The sequence below is a fragment of the Peromyscus leucopus genome, chromosome 8b (genome assembly GCF_004664715.2).
Source record: "Peromyscus leucopus breed LL Stock chromosome 8b, UCI_PerLeu_2.1, whole genome shotgun sequence".
Lineage (NCBI taxonomy): Eukaryota > Metazoa > Chordata > Mammalia > Rodentia > Cricetidae > Peromyscus > Peromyscus leucopus.
The window spans coordinates 25652022-25669023 of record NC_051086.1 but is presented as its reverse complement, the minus strand read 5'-3'; the positions used below and the strand labels follow the sequence as shown (position 1 = coordinate 25669023).

The following is a 17002-nucleotide window of genomic DNA, read 5'->3' as shown; positions in this document are numbered from 1 at the left end:
CCCCCTGAAAGGTCTCCGATGACACCATGGCCCAGATGATCCAACATCCAGAGCGGTTTCAAGGCAATTGGTTCAAACAATACAGCCTCACGGACTACCCCATAGGTCTAAAATTTTCTTTGCATCCCCATAAGATACAGCGCCCCCCTCCAGCAGGAAGTAGTAAGAGATGCTACGGCCAAATTCCCAAATATACCAAGCTGGCTTTAGAGGTGGAATTGGCTCACTCCCCCTCTAAACCCAGACATATTGCTTTAAAAAAAAAAAATGGTTAAGCGATTCTTGTGTCCCAAATCAGAAGAGCCCTCTGGAGTGGGACAGAGAAAACCAATATTTTTATTTAAAACAGGTTGATTATAAATGTGATCTCTTTCTAAAAAAGAAAAGGGGATATGATATAGATATATAGGAGGATATAGAGATGATAAGATAAAAGGATAGATTAATCAACCTACTTTTAAAGAACAACTTGTTTAAAATGTTTTACATTGGTATAAATTTTGGTTTATTGATACAAACTTGAAGTTAATATTGTTATACTGTGTATATATATATTTCTATTCTTGTTTGAGGTATTATGTTTATGTAACTCATTTAAAATTGTAATGGATAATTAAAAAATAGATTAATAATTAGTCATCTATGATAATCATATCTGTAGCCATGTTAGTTAAGTTTTCTAGGTATACATAGATATATTTCAGATAGATAGGTAATCTTCAAACACTTCATAGACCTAGAGAATATGGCATTTAAATAACTTAAAATTCTGTTGACGTGAGACACAATTGCTCCTGGCTGCACCAATTGATCCCGAGAGAATGTTGGGCTTCTAAGACATTTCCATTTGGAAGTTTGTCTTTTTGGCACAAAATGGCCTACTGGGCAAAGAACTGCCCTTGCCTTGATGGCTGACAATACAAATGCAATGCTGTCCTTTCTGGACAAGCGGGACACAAGGAAAGCGACCACTGTACTCTGCCAAGACAGGGTAAGATGGTCTCTCAGAATTCCTGCTTCTAAAAATGGTCTGTCAGATACTCTAGGCCTGTAGCCAATTTAAATGCACCAACAATGCTGAAAAACATTAGGTGACCGTCCAGGCTGCCAGCTGTCTTGGTCTACTTTTGCAAGATTCCCGAAAGTTGCTTGCATCCATCTACCATTTCTCAGGTACCATTATGTTCCTTCTCAGGTCTTTGATGTGGTTGAAAACTAGATAGTTGTAATTTCCTCAGTTATGATAAAAGATAAGTTAGATATAAAACCTTAAACTCACAAATATAAGATAGATAGAACATCTTTAATATTGTAACTGTAATTCTTGCTCGATAATTGTTTTGTTATATGTAATTTTACCATGTTAAAGTTAAAACCTTACTTTTTAAAAAAAGAAAAAAAAGGGGAAATGCTGTGGATATCATTCTATATAAATAAAACACTGATGGCCAGTGACCAGGCAGGAAGTAGGTGGCCAGGCAGGAAGTAGATGGGACAAGGAGAGAGGAGAATTCTGGGAAGTGGAAGGCTGAGGGAGAGACACTGCAGCCACCTCCAGGACAAGCAGCATGTGAAGACGCCGGTAAGCCACCAGTCATGTGGCAAGGTATAGATTTATAGAAATGGGTTAATTTAAGATATAAGAACAGTTAACAAGAAGCCTGCCACGGCAATACTGTTTATAAGTGATATAAGCGTCTGAGTGATTATTTTACAAGTGGATTGTGGACTGCGGGGCTTGAGGAACCTGGAGAGAAGCCCTCCAACAACACCAGTGTTAGACTGCACATGCTGCCTAGCTCCTTGTCTAGGAGAGCTCCTCTCTGGATCCCTCCAAGCAGACCTTTGACAAGGCTAGGTGAAGCCTTTATTTGGGGTGGTGGTTCTCAGCTGAGGGTGAAGTAATGTCAGGAGGCATTTTTGGTGGTCCTGACTGGAGAGGTGCCATTAGCCACTTACGGACAGAAGAGGCCATGCAAGCTGCTGAACATTCTGCAAGGCAAAGAGGGAACTACAGCCATGAAGTGCCCAGTTCAGACAGTTAATAGTACTACGATAGAAGAGCCCAACGTGGAACTTTAAGTCATCACTCTGAGGACAAAATCACCACTACCATCTTAAACTATTTTTAAAACTTTTTCTTGAGATATGATTCACTTACAATAAAACTCACTTGTTTCACATACATAATTTAATGGGTTTTTAACATTTTTGTTTGTTCTTGGAGTGCTAGAAATTGAACTCAAGGCCTAGCAAGGATTCTTCTACAAGACCCCATGTATGCTCATCATACCTGACTTGAGATCAATTGTAATCTTGTCTGCCAAAAGCTCTGTTCTCATCAGGAATGGCTTTCTGTCCCTTCCTCAGAAACACCTCCCTCATCCTGTACTCCAGGCCTAGAAAACCACAGTCTACTCTGCCTTTAGATTTGCTTCTTCTGGGCATTTCAGTGAAATCACAGGCTGTGTGTCTGCTCCCTTCACTCAGGGCAATGTTTTTGAGGTTTATCCATAGCATAGCAATGTGTCAGCACTTCAGACATTAATGGTTAAATACTATTCCACTGCATGGACAGATCACATTTTGACCATTTTGTGTCTGTATGGAGGGAGGATAGAGTATATGTGCATGTATTTGTGTGTACGTACACATGTGTGCAGGCTTGGAAGTTAAGGACAACATCAGGTGTCATACCTCGGACACTGATACCTTTATGTAAGACAGGGTATCTCACTGGTCTGGAACTCACCAAGTAGGTTAGCTGGCCAAAAAGCTTCCAGGGACTTGCCTGCCTCTGCCACTGTACCCAGCATTCTCATGTGGGTTCTAGGAATAGAACTCAGGTCTATGAAGCCAGTGCTTTAGCAAGTGACCCAGCTGCCCCGCTCGACATTTTGGTGATTCGTACATCCTCATCTGATGATCAGCCGAGCAGCCCCAGCTAGGGAGGTACTACCTCCATCCAGAGGCACGTGGAAAAAGTCCACATTCCCACTGTCCTACACAGGTGGGCAGAACCTTTTATAGTCTGGGTCAGTGCTGCTCTGCTCTCCATTTCTCCTGGAGGACACAGAATGCTCCCTTCACCACCCTGTCTGATGAGACCAGTGGAGCATTACTTACTCCTCATCTGTCTGCACACAGTTGTCAAGTTCGATCACGTGGCTCCCAATGAACCAGACCAAATTGGAGAAGTACGGGACAGCAGTTTTGTCTCTGATGTAGTGCAGCATGGCCTGGTTATCCACTGAGAAGATTTACAGAAGAAGAAACAGTGAGCTACCAAAATAACTCAAGGACAGTCTTACAAAACAAAACACCCAAACAACCAAAACCCACCACGAAAAAGTCTTGCTACCATCTGAGACTCTCTGTCTTTCCTGGAAACACTTGGAAATGCTTATTTTATTCATCAAACAAAGCAGTGCTGGTACTATTCTCAGTTAACACACTCAATTGCTATTGCTGCCATTGCAGGTGGCACTGGAGAGGCAATGGGCAAGACCTGACTACACTGGGATGCAGCACTCTCAAGCAAGTCTCCTGGGTTTACTTGTAAGGCAAATTCAGAAAGAGGAAAACCAGAGGTTAATAACTTACATGACACTGGAATAAGGAACAGGAATCGGCATTGGAGGAAAGGCAAAAACAGACAACAGTTAACAGGGTTAGGAACTGGGAAGGTGAGACATCAGCCCAGAGGGACAGAGCCTAGGCAGGAGCCATCTAAACCAAAAGACACAGTTAGAAGAGAGCAAGAGAAAACAGAGCATAAGCAGTGGAACCAGCTGTGCGTGTGCAAGGTCGCAAACTCACAAGGCAGAGGGAAGGCTGGAGTGCAGACTGGGGAGTCAGACCAGCCCAGAAAGGAGCAGTTGCTTCTCAGCCTTTGACCACTTCCCCATGGGAGTGTGAGCCCAGAACAGCCAAATGCTCAGCTTCAGGTCAGAAATGCACACTGTGCAAAAGCTCCAAATTTTGAAATATGTGCAATTATATATATACACTTGTGTTATTGAGACAAGGCCTCTCTATGTAGCCCTGGCTAGTCTGCATTTTTTTTTTCCAAGTCCACCTGAGCCATCTAAAATGTGTCTGAGGGCTGGTATGGGTCACAGAGTCTCAGTTTGGGACTGCTGGCTGGACCCAATTAGGCTCTGAGAAAGGCTTTAAATTTAAAGTAATCCCAGGACTGGCCTCCCTGGCCCCTGACTGAGCATCTCAAGTAATGCAAGTCAAAGCCCTTAAATGGCCAAGAAATAGGGGCTCAGCTCCACTGTGGTTACTAGAGGGAAATTAATTAGGCTTTAGGTATTGTCTTAGAGGGGCAGTTCCAGCTCCAAAAACCTGCAGCCAGCCTGTATGCCAGCACAAGCAGGGCTCCTGGAAAGGCTCCCTGCCATATCCTGAGAGGAAGGAGGAATCTGTTAGCACTGGCCTTGGTGGCTGGCTAGGAATACAATACTGCCCCCTGCTGCTTGTGATGTGAAATGCTCTCATGCATATTTTAAGATAAAGTGTAAAACAGTGTGATACAGTATATTTTATAAGCCAAAACGCAAAAACTGAAAGCAAAAAATTTCAAGACAGTTTTGCTTCATCCAACTACTCCATGGCCACTCCAAATCCCACACAGACTTCTCGGGATATCCTGTGTGGCAGCAGCGGGGGCAATACTAGAACATGCAGTACAAAGATTTCCATAAGGAATAGTGATATGCCTGCAAGCCTACTGTGAGACAAGCAGCCATGGCTCATACTAGGCAGTCTCTCTTGACTCAGGAACTGTGCTCAGGTGCACAGGAACCAGCACTTGGCCCAGCACTTGAGGCCTGAGTGCATGAGGAAACTTACCTTTGTAGACGTTCAAGGTGATGGTTCTCACAGCAATTCGAACCATGCTCTCCGGGTGATTGAAGAACTTGATGGCTTCTGTGTACAGGGCAAAATCATTGGTGTGCTAAAACAGAAAATGGACCCAAAAGTTACAAATCCACAAGACAGGTCTGCTCCCAAACCTTTTTGAAATTTGTCAGATTGTGATAAAAGAAAAATAAAATGATGTCACCATGATGGCAGGTGAGGAAGCCAGGGGAAAGAAAAGGGTCCACAGAATGTCACATAGTCTCCTGATCTGGCCTATCACCTTCAGCTGTGTGAGGAGGTATTTCCAAGCCCATTTCTTCATCTATAAACCAGGGGTAACAGCACCCACTTTCTAGTCTCTAGGATGAAATGAGGTCATTTCTGGTCCAGCACACAGCCCAGCACTTGGTACCTACAGAGCACAGAACACGGCACTAGCAATGTCAGACCCTGCCTGAATAAGAGCAAGCTAGACCAAGTTCAGCAACTTTGGCTGCTCTACCATTGTTCTCCATTTGGAAATACTAAAAGTGGAACAGTATCAGGGAGGCAGAGGTTTTTGGGAGTCTCCCTCCTGCTGTTACAATGGGACAAAGAGAACCAATGAAACGGTTCAGGGGGCTGGAGAGATGGCTCAGAGGTTAAGAGCACTGCTTGTTCTTCCAGAGGTCCTGAGTTCAATTCCCAGCAACCACATGGTGGCTCACAACCATCTGTAGTGAGATCTGGTGCCCTCTTCTGACCTGCAGGGGTGTGTGCAGACAGAACACTGTATACATAATAAATAAATAAATCTTTAAAAAAAAAAAAAAAGAAAAGAAAAGAAACGGTTCACAAAAAGGGTGTCTTAGCCTGAGAAGATGACAGCGCAGAGCGACCTGGCGGTGTGCTTCGCTGCCCTCCTGCTGGCCACTGTTTCCACACAGTTCAGGGACCCAGGCCAGCCCCCCTTCCTGGAATGGAACTGGAAGCTCAAAGCAACAACTGTCTTATAAGGGCAATGCCATTTTGAGGACTGGCATTCGAGTATGAACCTAAAAAGTGGCAACTACTATCCTATCTCAGACTGAAGAGGAAACTAAATCCACCCTTTTACAAACAAACACAAGGCTCCTGGGATGACCAGCTCTTCCAGAGCCATGGCTTCTGCTCTCCCACCACTGCTCAGGGGACACCTGAGCCAAAAACAGGCTTTGGGCACGTGTGACAACCACTCAGGAGGTGGCTGTGTGACAGTCAGCCTCCAAGGCGGCCACCTGTGTCAGGCTCATGCTGTGCCCACCCACAGAGAGGTAGATCAGGCCTGCGTGACCAAAGAGTGTGGCAGAAGGAAGGTGTGCCTTGTGAGGCTGGCCGCAGAAAACAGCACTGTTTGCTGTGGTCTGTTGAGTTACTCACTCTAAGCAAGCTGACTGTAAGGACATTTGGACAGCCCTGGGAAGAGGCCCCTAAAAAGAGCTGTGGCCTCCCATGTACAGCCAGCATCAATTAACTACCCTGACAGTAAAGTAGATCCTCCAACCCCATTGTAGACTCCGGGATATCAGCTTCCTAGGACACTGTAAAACAGTGCTACGAGCCAATCCTAAAGCCCAGGCACACGGAGAAGAATGTGATATGATTCTGATCAGTGAAACCTAGGAAGAAATCTGGGAGAGACTTCTGAGGAAGTGTTCTCAAAAGGGGTACAAGGAAGGAAGTGATATTAGAAATTCTGACAGTAGCATGTGACTATGCGATGTCAGGAGTTGCAGCAGCCACCATATGGGACTGAGTCTGAACAGATACTTGGGCAGTTACTGAGCAGGAGATTGGGAAAGCTGGGCCCCTAGTGCAGTGAGCTGGTATGAATGGACCCAGCACAGCTGGCGTTTGTACTTTTAAGTACATGAGCACAACTGACCTTATTCTCAAGCTCCTTGGAGCTATTAGTGTAGAAGTGATGAATTTATCTAAGTTGTTAATAGCTCTCCCAAGGGATGTGAAGGACACAGGCCTCCAAGGACAGCAAGTGCATCGCTTCACACAACTCTAAAGATACCATCTCATTTAGTCCAGTCCCTGAAACCCATTCCAGCTACATAGTTTCACCTCGCTTCTCAAAAGAGGAGACTCAAGAGAGGCCTGGAATTCTCTAGGTCACTCAGCAAGGAGTAGAAAAGCCATGCCTAAATGAAGTTTCTGCTGTTTAACAGGATAACTCTGGATAGAAAAGAGAACTGAATTTTACATTGAAAATAGAAAGGTAATTTGTTCAATTAAAAACAGAAGTGTGTGGAGCTCAGCAGTTAAGCGCCTACTTGACAATCTTGAAGACCAGAGTTCCAACCCCAGCACCATGTAGCAAGCCCGCCATGGTCTCACACGCGCCTGCAACCCCACCACTGAGACAGGCAGTGAAAGGGGGCTCCCTGAAAACTACAAGCTCCCAATTCAGGAAGAGATCCAAAGGAACAGGCAGAGAATGACAGAGGACTTCCAGAGTCCTCACCTGGCCTCCATCCACCCAGAACACACATCTACATTCTTCACACACACATGCACACACCAACATACATTTCCAAACAAAAAATTATTTTCAAGTATGCTAAAGCCTGTGCTGCAGAAAGTGCTTTGTAGACAAACTCCTGACCATGCAGAGCAAAGGCTACTCTGCTGGGATCACCACTCACCTCATTGTAAAAGAAATGGACGGTGTGGTTGTTGAGCTTTAACGACAGTGTTTTCAGGAACGATATGTAATATGCCATGATCTCCTCGTCGGAAAAGTCAAATTTATGGACAATGATGGAATTTACATAGTTATTAGACAGCAAATAGTCTAGGAGAGAGAACACAGATGAAACAGGTGAGTTTGTGCTAGAGGAAAATGCCAGCAAAGGCTGTTGGGTAATAAGCACAGGAACTCACCCAGCTGAGCACAATGGGCAGCTTAACCTTTACCCCTCAAAGAAATCATGAACTAGGCAGGACCACCTGCAAGACACAGGTCCTGCCAGGGAGGAGCCCATGGCCTCCTCTGTGAACCAAAAGGGACAAACCCATGTATGTTTTCTGTTCATTGCTAGCAAAGTTCAGTGTGAAGCTGAGGGCAGGAAGGACGGGCATGGGGTGACTGTCACAAGCCACCTGCAAATAAGGGTAAAAGGCACCTCATTTTAATAAGGAGCTGCCCTACATGGCCATCAAAAGACATTGTCATGCCTGAATGCCAGGAAGGGCTGCACTGGTCTTCAATCTGTCTATCTAGTGACAATTTCATAAGGTCACTGCATCCCTATCATGTGTCCAGAGCCAGATAAACCACCTCAGATCCTAATTCCCTAACATTCATCTGGCGGTTCTATGGGGAGCACCTTGACTGAAGACATCCCACCGCTGTTGGGAAGGCTGGCTTTGTCAACAGAGCATGCACTTAGGAAGGGATACACCCAAGGGGGCGAAGGTGTCCATGCTATCACCACTCACCCAGCCAGCAAGATGAGCCAAACCAACCTTAGTGAGCACCGGGCTGGGAGACATGCAGTCGGACTGACCTCATGTCCCCGATAGCGACAGTTCCTGAGGAAGCTCTTAGGGCCAGCTCCAAGAGAGGCCAGGAGGGTGGGGTGGGATCCTAAAAACCTTAACACTTTGTCAAAATGAGTCATAGTCACAAGTGCTATGGGTAAGTCTCTGTATGTGGAAATGGAACTCTATATAACCTCAAGTTCCTGCACATAGGCATTTCACACAGAAGCACGTGAATCTCAGGTGTCTGACTTGAGGGATGGGATACAGATGACTGCTTTGGAGGCCCACTCAGGTAAGACCCGGTCCATTTGCAGTTCCTCAGGGCCCACTCTACCGCCCCGTCTCTGCAGACTCGTGTACCTGTTTGTGAACCTTACACAGAGGATCAGACAGGATGAGTGCTGCCTGTGGCCTGCCTCTCACTCATCGCCACATCTGAGTGTTGTCACACTGCTGTGTGTGGCAGCTGCACTACCTCTCCCTCTTCATTGCTATATAGCATTCCATTCTTTAAACTGTCCCAAACGCATTTATCCACCTATGATTTGCCATGGAACAGCAAACCCAGGTGCTTCTGATAACTGGAATACTGTTGTCATGTGGCTAGGGACAACGGGGGGAAGGACAATGGGCTGACACCAGAAAGGATGGAGGACATCTTAGTGAACCCTGTGTTTATAGGCCAGTGGCCCCGGGGCCACACAAATGGCATCAAAGCTAGCAGCTTCAGATATGTGAAAAGAGCCTCTGGGACAGACACAGCGTTCATCTGCTCCCTATAGGGACTTTTCCAAGTCCTCCAAAAGATAGCGCTGTGGGGTTAAGGAACCAGCAGGGATCAGTGGAGGGGCCTGTTATGTGGCTGGGATTTTCCTGCCCCATCACTTGTGGATGACATCCTGTGGTATTCTGTCATAATAAACCTGGGAGTCAGTAAGTAATCTCAGTCTCTTGGGCCTTTGTCACTTAGGTCACCACACAGGCAACAGTGGCCTCTGTGCAATGGCTCCCGGTAGTAGTGTAATAGCGAAAACCTGGAAAGCACCTAGATGCCCAGTCAGATTCTTTGGTAACAATACAGCTGTAAGCCAGACCAGGGAGGGCCACATGCAGGACCAACAGAAGATGGGATGGAGGTGGTGGGAGCAGAGCGAACAGATGGCCTATATGGCTGAGTGTACGATGGGAGGCTACAGACACCTGACCATACTTTTGTTTCTGTTGTTTTGTTTTTTTGAGACAGGGTTTCTCTGTGTAGTTTTAGTACCTGTCCTGGATCTTGTTCTGTAGACCAGGCTGGCCTTGAACTCACAGAGAGCCACCTGGCTCTGCCTCCCGAGTGCTGGATTAAAGGCGTGGGCCACCGCCCGGCCTGACCACACCTTTGTAATGAAGTTTTGTTGCTTTACTATGACTCCTTTTTTTCTAAAATGAAGAATAAAAGCAACTGGACATAGTGTTGTGTAACTGTAATCCTAGCTAAGGCAGGAGGACCAAGAATTTGAGGCCAGCCTGGACTACATAGAGAAAAACTGTCTTGAAAAATGTTTTAATAAACTGCCCAGAAAGTCCAGATGTCCGAGCTTCTCACAGCAGGGCACCCACACATGCGCATGTCAAATCACTTTTGTATAGATCTAACACAGTCAACACAGATGCAGAGAACAGGAAGGGTCATGGAGGCTGTGGGTGGAGGAAGTGGGGGTGCTAGCTAAAGGTCACAAGGCCTTAGCTAAATTCTCCATATACAGAACAGTGACTGGTGACAGCTACCAGCCCTGTACTGGATGTCTAAAATTGACTAATGTACTAGGTCCTAGAAAGTGATGGACAGGCCAGCTGTACAGCAGAGGCCATTTTAACATGTACATGTCAGACCTTCAAGCTGCCACACTAAGAAGGAAAGACTTCTAAAGTACCTGTTTTTAATTCCTAGCCCTAGACAGGTTTCAAAAGGGTCACCAGAATAAAACTCAAGGGGACCCTATACTAATACTCAAGACTCTGGAATTGTCCCAGCAGCCTCAGCAACATCCCTGTAGCAATGTTCAGTTTTAGCTGAGCCCTGGGCCTGGGCCTGGGCCTGGGCCTGGGCCTGGGCCTGGGCCTGGGCCTGGGCCTGGGCCTGGGCCTGGGCCTCGGAGCTGCATCTTCCCCCCAGAGCTCAGAAACCACACTTGTTTTGCATCCAGCGAAACGGAAGCTAATAACAAGGGAAACTATGCAGAGAATGAATTAGCCCCATCTGTCAGACTGCAGTCAGGGGAAGGAGGAGGTCTCTGTGGCGGCAGCACCATCTAGCGGCCACTGCTGAGGTCACCACACAGCAGTTCTCCAGACCCCACACAAGGGCTACCCCTTTTTACCTACCAGACCCTTTTCCAAACTTGTCCCAGGAACTCAGTACCTGCCTTTGTCTGAGTACTCCACCATTTCTCTCGCTCTCGAGGGCAGGACCTGGACTCTGCTGCATTTGGAGTAAGTAAGCTAGCACAGAATGATGTCAGGCTGGCTCAGTGCCAGCATTGATAAGGGTCTGGGCTAAGTGATGCTCTACTGAAGGTCTGTTCTGGGTACCTCAGGATGTTAAGCAGCCCCTCTGTACTTGGAAGGACTATGGCAACCAAGACTAGCTCCGATGCCAGCAGTGTACCCAGGAAATACCAGCAGCCCATTGAGGACCACTGAGCTCATTTCCTCTATTCTGGACTTGATAAAATGGTTACTTTGGGCCCATGACTCAAACCTTCTTGGAGTTACAATGAGAGAGAGCCCTATGAACCCTGCCTCCCAGGGTGGTTGTTACAGATGAGTAAACTGAGCTTATTGAGGGCAGGCCTGAGTCAAACTCTTGCTCTTTGGGCAGCAAAACTGAAGCAGAGAGGTAGGAGTAAAACCTCTCTGGCCTCCTCCAGTGCTCTGAAAAGTGTTGGCTGGAGTGCATGGACCAGAGTCCTGTCTGTGGACTACTCGGCCATTAGGTCTTCAAAACTGAGCCATACAGAGGGAGTGCGCGCGCGCGCGCGCACACACACACACCCCAGATTCACTCAGCAGAGAAGAACCCTCTCTTAGTCCTTCAGAGAACCCCACCATAGTAAACTGCCCCAGCATGTTCACAGACTGCAGCGGTCACTTCCGGTGTTAAGGCTGAAGGATGTTGCAAGGTGGGGTTCAACCCTGACAAATGAGTGTCCCCTAGGAGTCAGAGACCAAAGGTTAAGCTCCCTCTTGACCTCACTTCTCACATTAGGGCCAGGTAGAGTGAGAAGGTAGTTAAGGTCTAATGTGTCCCCAAAGGTTTGTGTGCCCTAACCTCTGTTCCTGATGAGGCATTAGGTGTTAAGAGGTAAGGCTTAGTGAGTGGTATTTAGGTGATGGGGTGAAGCTGTCTCGAGTGGGTCCACATCTTTCTCAACATGAGTCTTCCCTCTCCTGGCTCTGAACTAGTTAGTTACCTGAAGAGCAAGTTACTGTGGGCTTGCAAATGGCTCAGCAAGTAGAGGTGCTTGTCACCAAGCCTGATAACCTGAATTCAATCCTGGGACCCACAGGGTAGAAGGAGAGAACTGATTCCCCTAAGTTATCCACTGACTTCTACATGTACTCTGTGTTATGTGCATGTACACACATATTCAAGTGCACAAGTGCACACAAATAAATAAATGTGATAAAACTTTTAAAAGAAACACTTGAAGCTTTGCAATTACCTATACTCTAAAGCTCACAATTAAAAATAAAATCAGGATACTATGTGATTAATAAGCAAATATTTGGTCCCTTTCACAGCCTTTCTGCCCTGAGTTGAAACAGCAGAAGGCCCTCACAAGGTATGGATGCCTAATTTTAAAATTCTTGACCTCTAAAATTTTAAGTCAAAATAAAGCTCATTCCTTTAAATGACCTAGTTTCTCAGGTCTGGAGAGATGACTCAGTGGTTAAGTGTACTGGCTGTTCTTCCAGAGGACCTGGATTTGATTCCCAGCACCCACATGGTGGCTCATAACCATCTTTAACTCCAGTTCCAGGGTATCTGATGCCCTCTTCTGGCCTCCACAGGCAACAGACACTCAAATGGGACACAGATATACATGCAGGCAAAATACCCATGCACATAAGAAATAAAAAGATTTTTTAATTGCCTAGTCTCTGTTATAGTAACAGAAAACAGACTGAGATAGTAGCTGTCTACAAGCTAAGAAGAAAGCCCTGACTTCAAATTGGACATCTATCCCCCAGAACAGTAAGCAAACACATTTCTACTGTCCAAGGCACTAAGCCTACTAGGGTAGACTGGGCAGACTGAAATACTCAGGAAGCAGACATACGAAACCACCTGTCACTTGACAGTACACAGCAAATGGCAAACAGTATCCTTACAGAGTGACGTCTCGTGGCTGATGTTCTCAAAGAGAATATTCAAGGTTTGTAACAGCTGGACACACACATAACGACCTGATTTCTGCCGCAGAATGTTCAAGAAGAAAACAAACATATTCTTCTCCAGGAAGAAGCTGGGGAGAGAACAAGAAAGGGTCAGTGGATGGATATACTCACAGCTCATATATGTAGGCTTTCCCTATATGGCTACCAGTGGCAAGATTAGACTGCACAGTCTCAGTGCCCATGATGCCACCTGCAACTGAGGACAACACATGGCCTTCTGACTGTCTCTCTTCCTTTCTCAGCATATGAGGTCAGTGCTGGTTCCATGAAACAGAATGGGGATGCTCTTTACCTGCTAAGTGATCACACAGCATCCTATGCTGGTGTACCCTACAAGCATCGTTCCCTAGCACATACACAACCTGTATCCTTAGCTTCCCCGACAAAACCTATTTCCTTTGCACTCCCATATTCAAGGGCAGGAAAACACAAGAACTGGGTTTCCTTGCAGGGCCCAAAGATGCTGAGTGACAGCAGAGTTTCTCACTTCTGTTGTCAAGTTTGCGGCTTTCCTACCTCTCTTCAAAGAACTTGAAGAAAGGTGAAGGTGTTGATGTGGAGGGACCCTACAGAGCCCCCACATCTGCTTCTGCCTTTCTTGTGTTGGAAGGGCATGTGCCTACACATGGCCAGGGGCATTGGCCTGGGGCTGTGTGGTGGTACATGTGGAAAATAGGATCTTCAGTGCCCTTCCTTTAAGAAAGATGTTGTTTCTATTTATTTGTTCAGTGTATTTGAGCAAAATCAGTTTGGAATAGTCAGAAGAAATGTCAGCAATCCAAGGCTGGGGATATGGCTCAATTGGTAGAGTGCTTGCCCAGCATCACATAAGGCAGGTGTCCAGGCACACACCTATAATTCCAGCACTTGGACAGTGGAGGCAGAAGAATCAGAAGTTCAAAATCATCTTGGCTACATTTTAAGTTCAAAGCTATCCTGGAATATAGGAGACCCTGCCTGTGAAAAGGAAAACAGACAAGGAGAAGGGAGGGCAGAGGAGGGGAGGGGAAGGGAGAATAGAGAAAGAGTCCTGTAGTCACACGAGTCCCCTGGGTGGCTCAGTTCTCGCTGCCTCTTCCCCTCCACTGTCAGCTCCATAGGGATGGGGCCAGTGGCTTGACACTCGCTGCCACAGAGTCCATAGCAGGATATGTGAATGATAAAACATGATCTTAAAAACAAACAACTAAATTCTTTTCCCACTTTGACTCCAGGATCCCATCTGCCTGTAGACACTGCTCCCTGACTTTCACATGTGTACCATGACACGTGAACACCCTGGTGTAAGTGTACTCACACTCACCACCCCCATCCCAGCACACACATATAAAATCTGTGTTCTTGGCTGTCAGAACCCAATATCAAATCCTTTTACATTAAGACTTCAAAACAGGTACAGAGGAACCCTGGTTTCCAGCCTAAAAAGCTGTCCAATGGGAACACCTCTGTCTATCATGTGTATCATCCATGAGGCCTGTATGCTGCCAGGTACTAGACAGGGAGCATTTTCTCTCTTTTTAAAAAAATATTTATTATTATTTATTTATGTGTATATGTGTGTTTGTCCGTATATGTGCATGTATCTAAGGTTAGGGCCATCCCCTGAATCTGGAGTTATAAGCAGTTGTAAGCTGCCTGATGTGGGTGCTAGGAATTGAACTCAGGTCCGCTGTAAGAACAATACATGTTCTTAACCACTGAACCATCTCTCCAGCCCTCTTTTCTATCTTTTTTAAAGACAAGGAAACTGAAGCTCAGGAAGGCAAATGGCCTGGCCTAAGCCTGCTGGTCTACTATAAGGATGGGAAGAAACTTCTTTGTGGACTCTGGGTAAGACAGGCTCCCTCACTGTCTACCAGTAACATATGGGGACACCAACAGGGCTTACATGTGGGCCAGGGGTGGGGTGGAGAGATTTGTCCTCTCAAAACTCAGCACTGTTGCCCACCCTCAGTCAGCACACTAGGGGCTGGGGAGATGGCCCAGTGGATATAGGGCTTGCCTCAAAAGCATGAGTTCAGATTCCTAGAACCCACATGAAACCTGGTGGGTATGGCAACCTGCCTGTAAGTCAGGCCCTCAGGAAGCACAGACAGGGGATCCCGAGGACAAGCTGGCTAGTTAGTCTAGATCACTGGTTCTCAACCTTCCTAACGCTGTGACATTTCAACACAGTTCCTCACCAACCACAAAATTATTTTCATTGCTACTTTATAACTGCAATTTTGCTACTGTATGAATGTACATACTGTCTGTTTTCCAATGGTCTTAGGTGACCCCTGTGAAAGGGTCATTTGATCCCCAAAGGCTCATAACCACAGGTTGAGAACCACTGGTCTAGATTGAATTAACAAGCTTTGGGTTTAGCAAGGGACCTTGTTTAAGTAAATTAAGTGGAGAGTGATGGGAGGATGAAACTGACATCAACCTCTGATCTCCACACACAAGCACATGAGTGTGCACACATGCATCTACACCCACCTAAATATATGCCCACACATGTTCCAACATGCATACACACCACATATATACACATGCAAATAAGTAAAATAAAATAAACACACTAAGAGCTGGCCCTCAGCAACTCCCTTGGGGCAGGACCTTTCTGTTCATTTGGAACCTAACGGTCCAGGACATTCCTCATGCCATGGAGTAGATAATAGGGCACAACTTGGAAGGCAATCTACAACATCTTCAGCTTTTCTAGAGAAGCTCACTTCCATTGTTCTTCCATTTTTAGCTTGTGCCTCTACAGTCTCTCAAGGACATTTGTTATAGATATTTAGGCAAGATGGAGTTAGCATCAGTTCCTGACTCATGGTGTGCACTTGGGAAAACACTCAAAGGAAGAGGAAGGATTGGAAAACAAAAGCACTACAAGCCTTACTCAAATACAGAGCTGTCATTCTGATCGCCCCAAATCAGGATCTCAGTGATGGAACGGATGGTCTCCACCAGCAGGTTCCGGTTCTGTTCTGTGACGGTGGTGTTTTTGGTTAAAACATGGTAGAGGTACCTAGAAGAAAGGGAAGAAACAAGAGCTTACACAAACTGAGCTGAAAGCCAGGCCCAAGGGCCACTGGCCACACTCATAGCACAGCCGTGGTATTTACGTTTCTGTCAGCACAGTTTCCCATTCAGAGGACACAGAAGTCAGCACCCGAGAAAAATGGCAGAAGGAGCTCTGAAGCATTACATGCCAGGGAGACATCTGTCCAAACTGAGGCAAGAGCACTGCCAAGCCCTGAAACCAGCACCTGAAAACTTTAGGGTGCAAGAGAACCACAGACTGGCAAAATCAGAGGCTCCTGGGGCACATGTGGGGATTCCATTTTAGAACCGAAGGAAGAGCAAGCATGGCATGCCTCACAGTCCACAGTGATGGATGCCAAGAGCGACAGTAGTCAGTGCCAAGCACCTGACATAGGACTCAAAGCAAGACTGGCACTGAGATTCCAAGAGACAGAGTCATAGTCAGGGACAGTGGACCCCACATCAGAGCCTAGGCACTCAACACTACTTTTGGAATGCCTATAGTTCCTCTCTAGTGCAGCGCACCCATGGAAACTAGGACTCAAAGTGGGACAGAATGAGCAACTCCTGTCCAAGGGGAACAAACTCCTCTGCTAAAATCTAGAGTGAAATGGGTGGGGGAGGCCAAAGTCCAGGCAACTCCACCTGTCAAGGCCTTAGGCTTACTTAGGAAGGAAAAGCAAGCTCAATAGAAGGTGGCTCAAGACATCTTTCAGGGTCACATTCAGTTTCTGAATGAGGCTGGGAGAGCAAGAGAGGAAGAGAGTAGAGGAACTGTCCCTCCTACAGTCCAGAAAAGCAGGGAACAAAGAGACAGAACCTTGGAGGTTGAGTAATTAGACCTAGCTTCTCCCAGCAGGGCTGGCTTCTTCTTTTTTTGGGGGTGGGGGGTGGGGGGAGAGCTGAGGACCGAACCCAGGGCCCTGCATTTGCTAGGCAAGCGCTCTACCACTGAACTAAATCCCCAACTCCGGGGCTGGCTTCTTGTAGTAACACTGTGGCTGTCTGTTAAGTTTTAAGGACAGCCTCAAGTGTGTCCTGTTCTGTGTTCTCACTATGCTGGGGAATAAACCTACAGCCTCAGACGTGCTAGCTAGACAAGGCTCTGTCACCAAGCCACAACCTCCACCTCCCCGTTTTT

The 17002-nt window shown here is 46.4% G+C and overlaps 1 protein-coding gene across 7 annotated transcripts in view; it reads right to left on the bottom strand.

Annotated features, from left to right (window-relative positions):
- Clec16a (C-type lectin domain containing 16A) overlaps positions 1-17002 on the bottom strand; it is a 215872-nt gene that overhangs the window by 184833 nt on the left and 14037 nt on the right. For 5 of the 7 annotated variants that reach the window (XM_028872896.2, XM_028872890.2, XM_028872892.2 and 2 more), the window contains exons 2-7: positions 15716-15844; positions 12763-12896; positions 7542-7690; positions 4858-4963; positions 3604-3609; positions 3127-3250 (exon numbers count right to left, since the gene is read on the bottom strand). In XM_028872896.2, coding sequence (XP_028728729.1) covers positions 3127-3250; positions 3604-3609; positions 4858-4963; positions 7542-7690; positions 12763-12896; positions 15716-15844 — 648 coding nt within the window. The remainder of the gene's footprint in view (positions 1-3126; positions 3251-3603; positions 3610-4857; positions 4964-7541; positions 7691-12762; positions 12897-15715; positions 15845-17002) is intronic. The other 2 variants (XM_028872891.2, XM_028872895.2) reach the window with 1 other exon arrangement.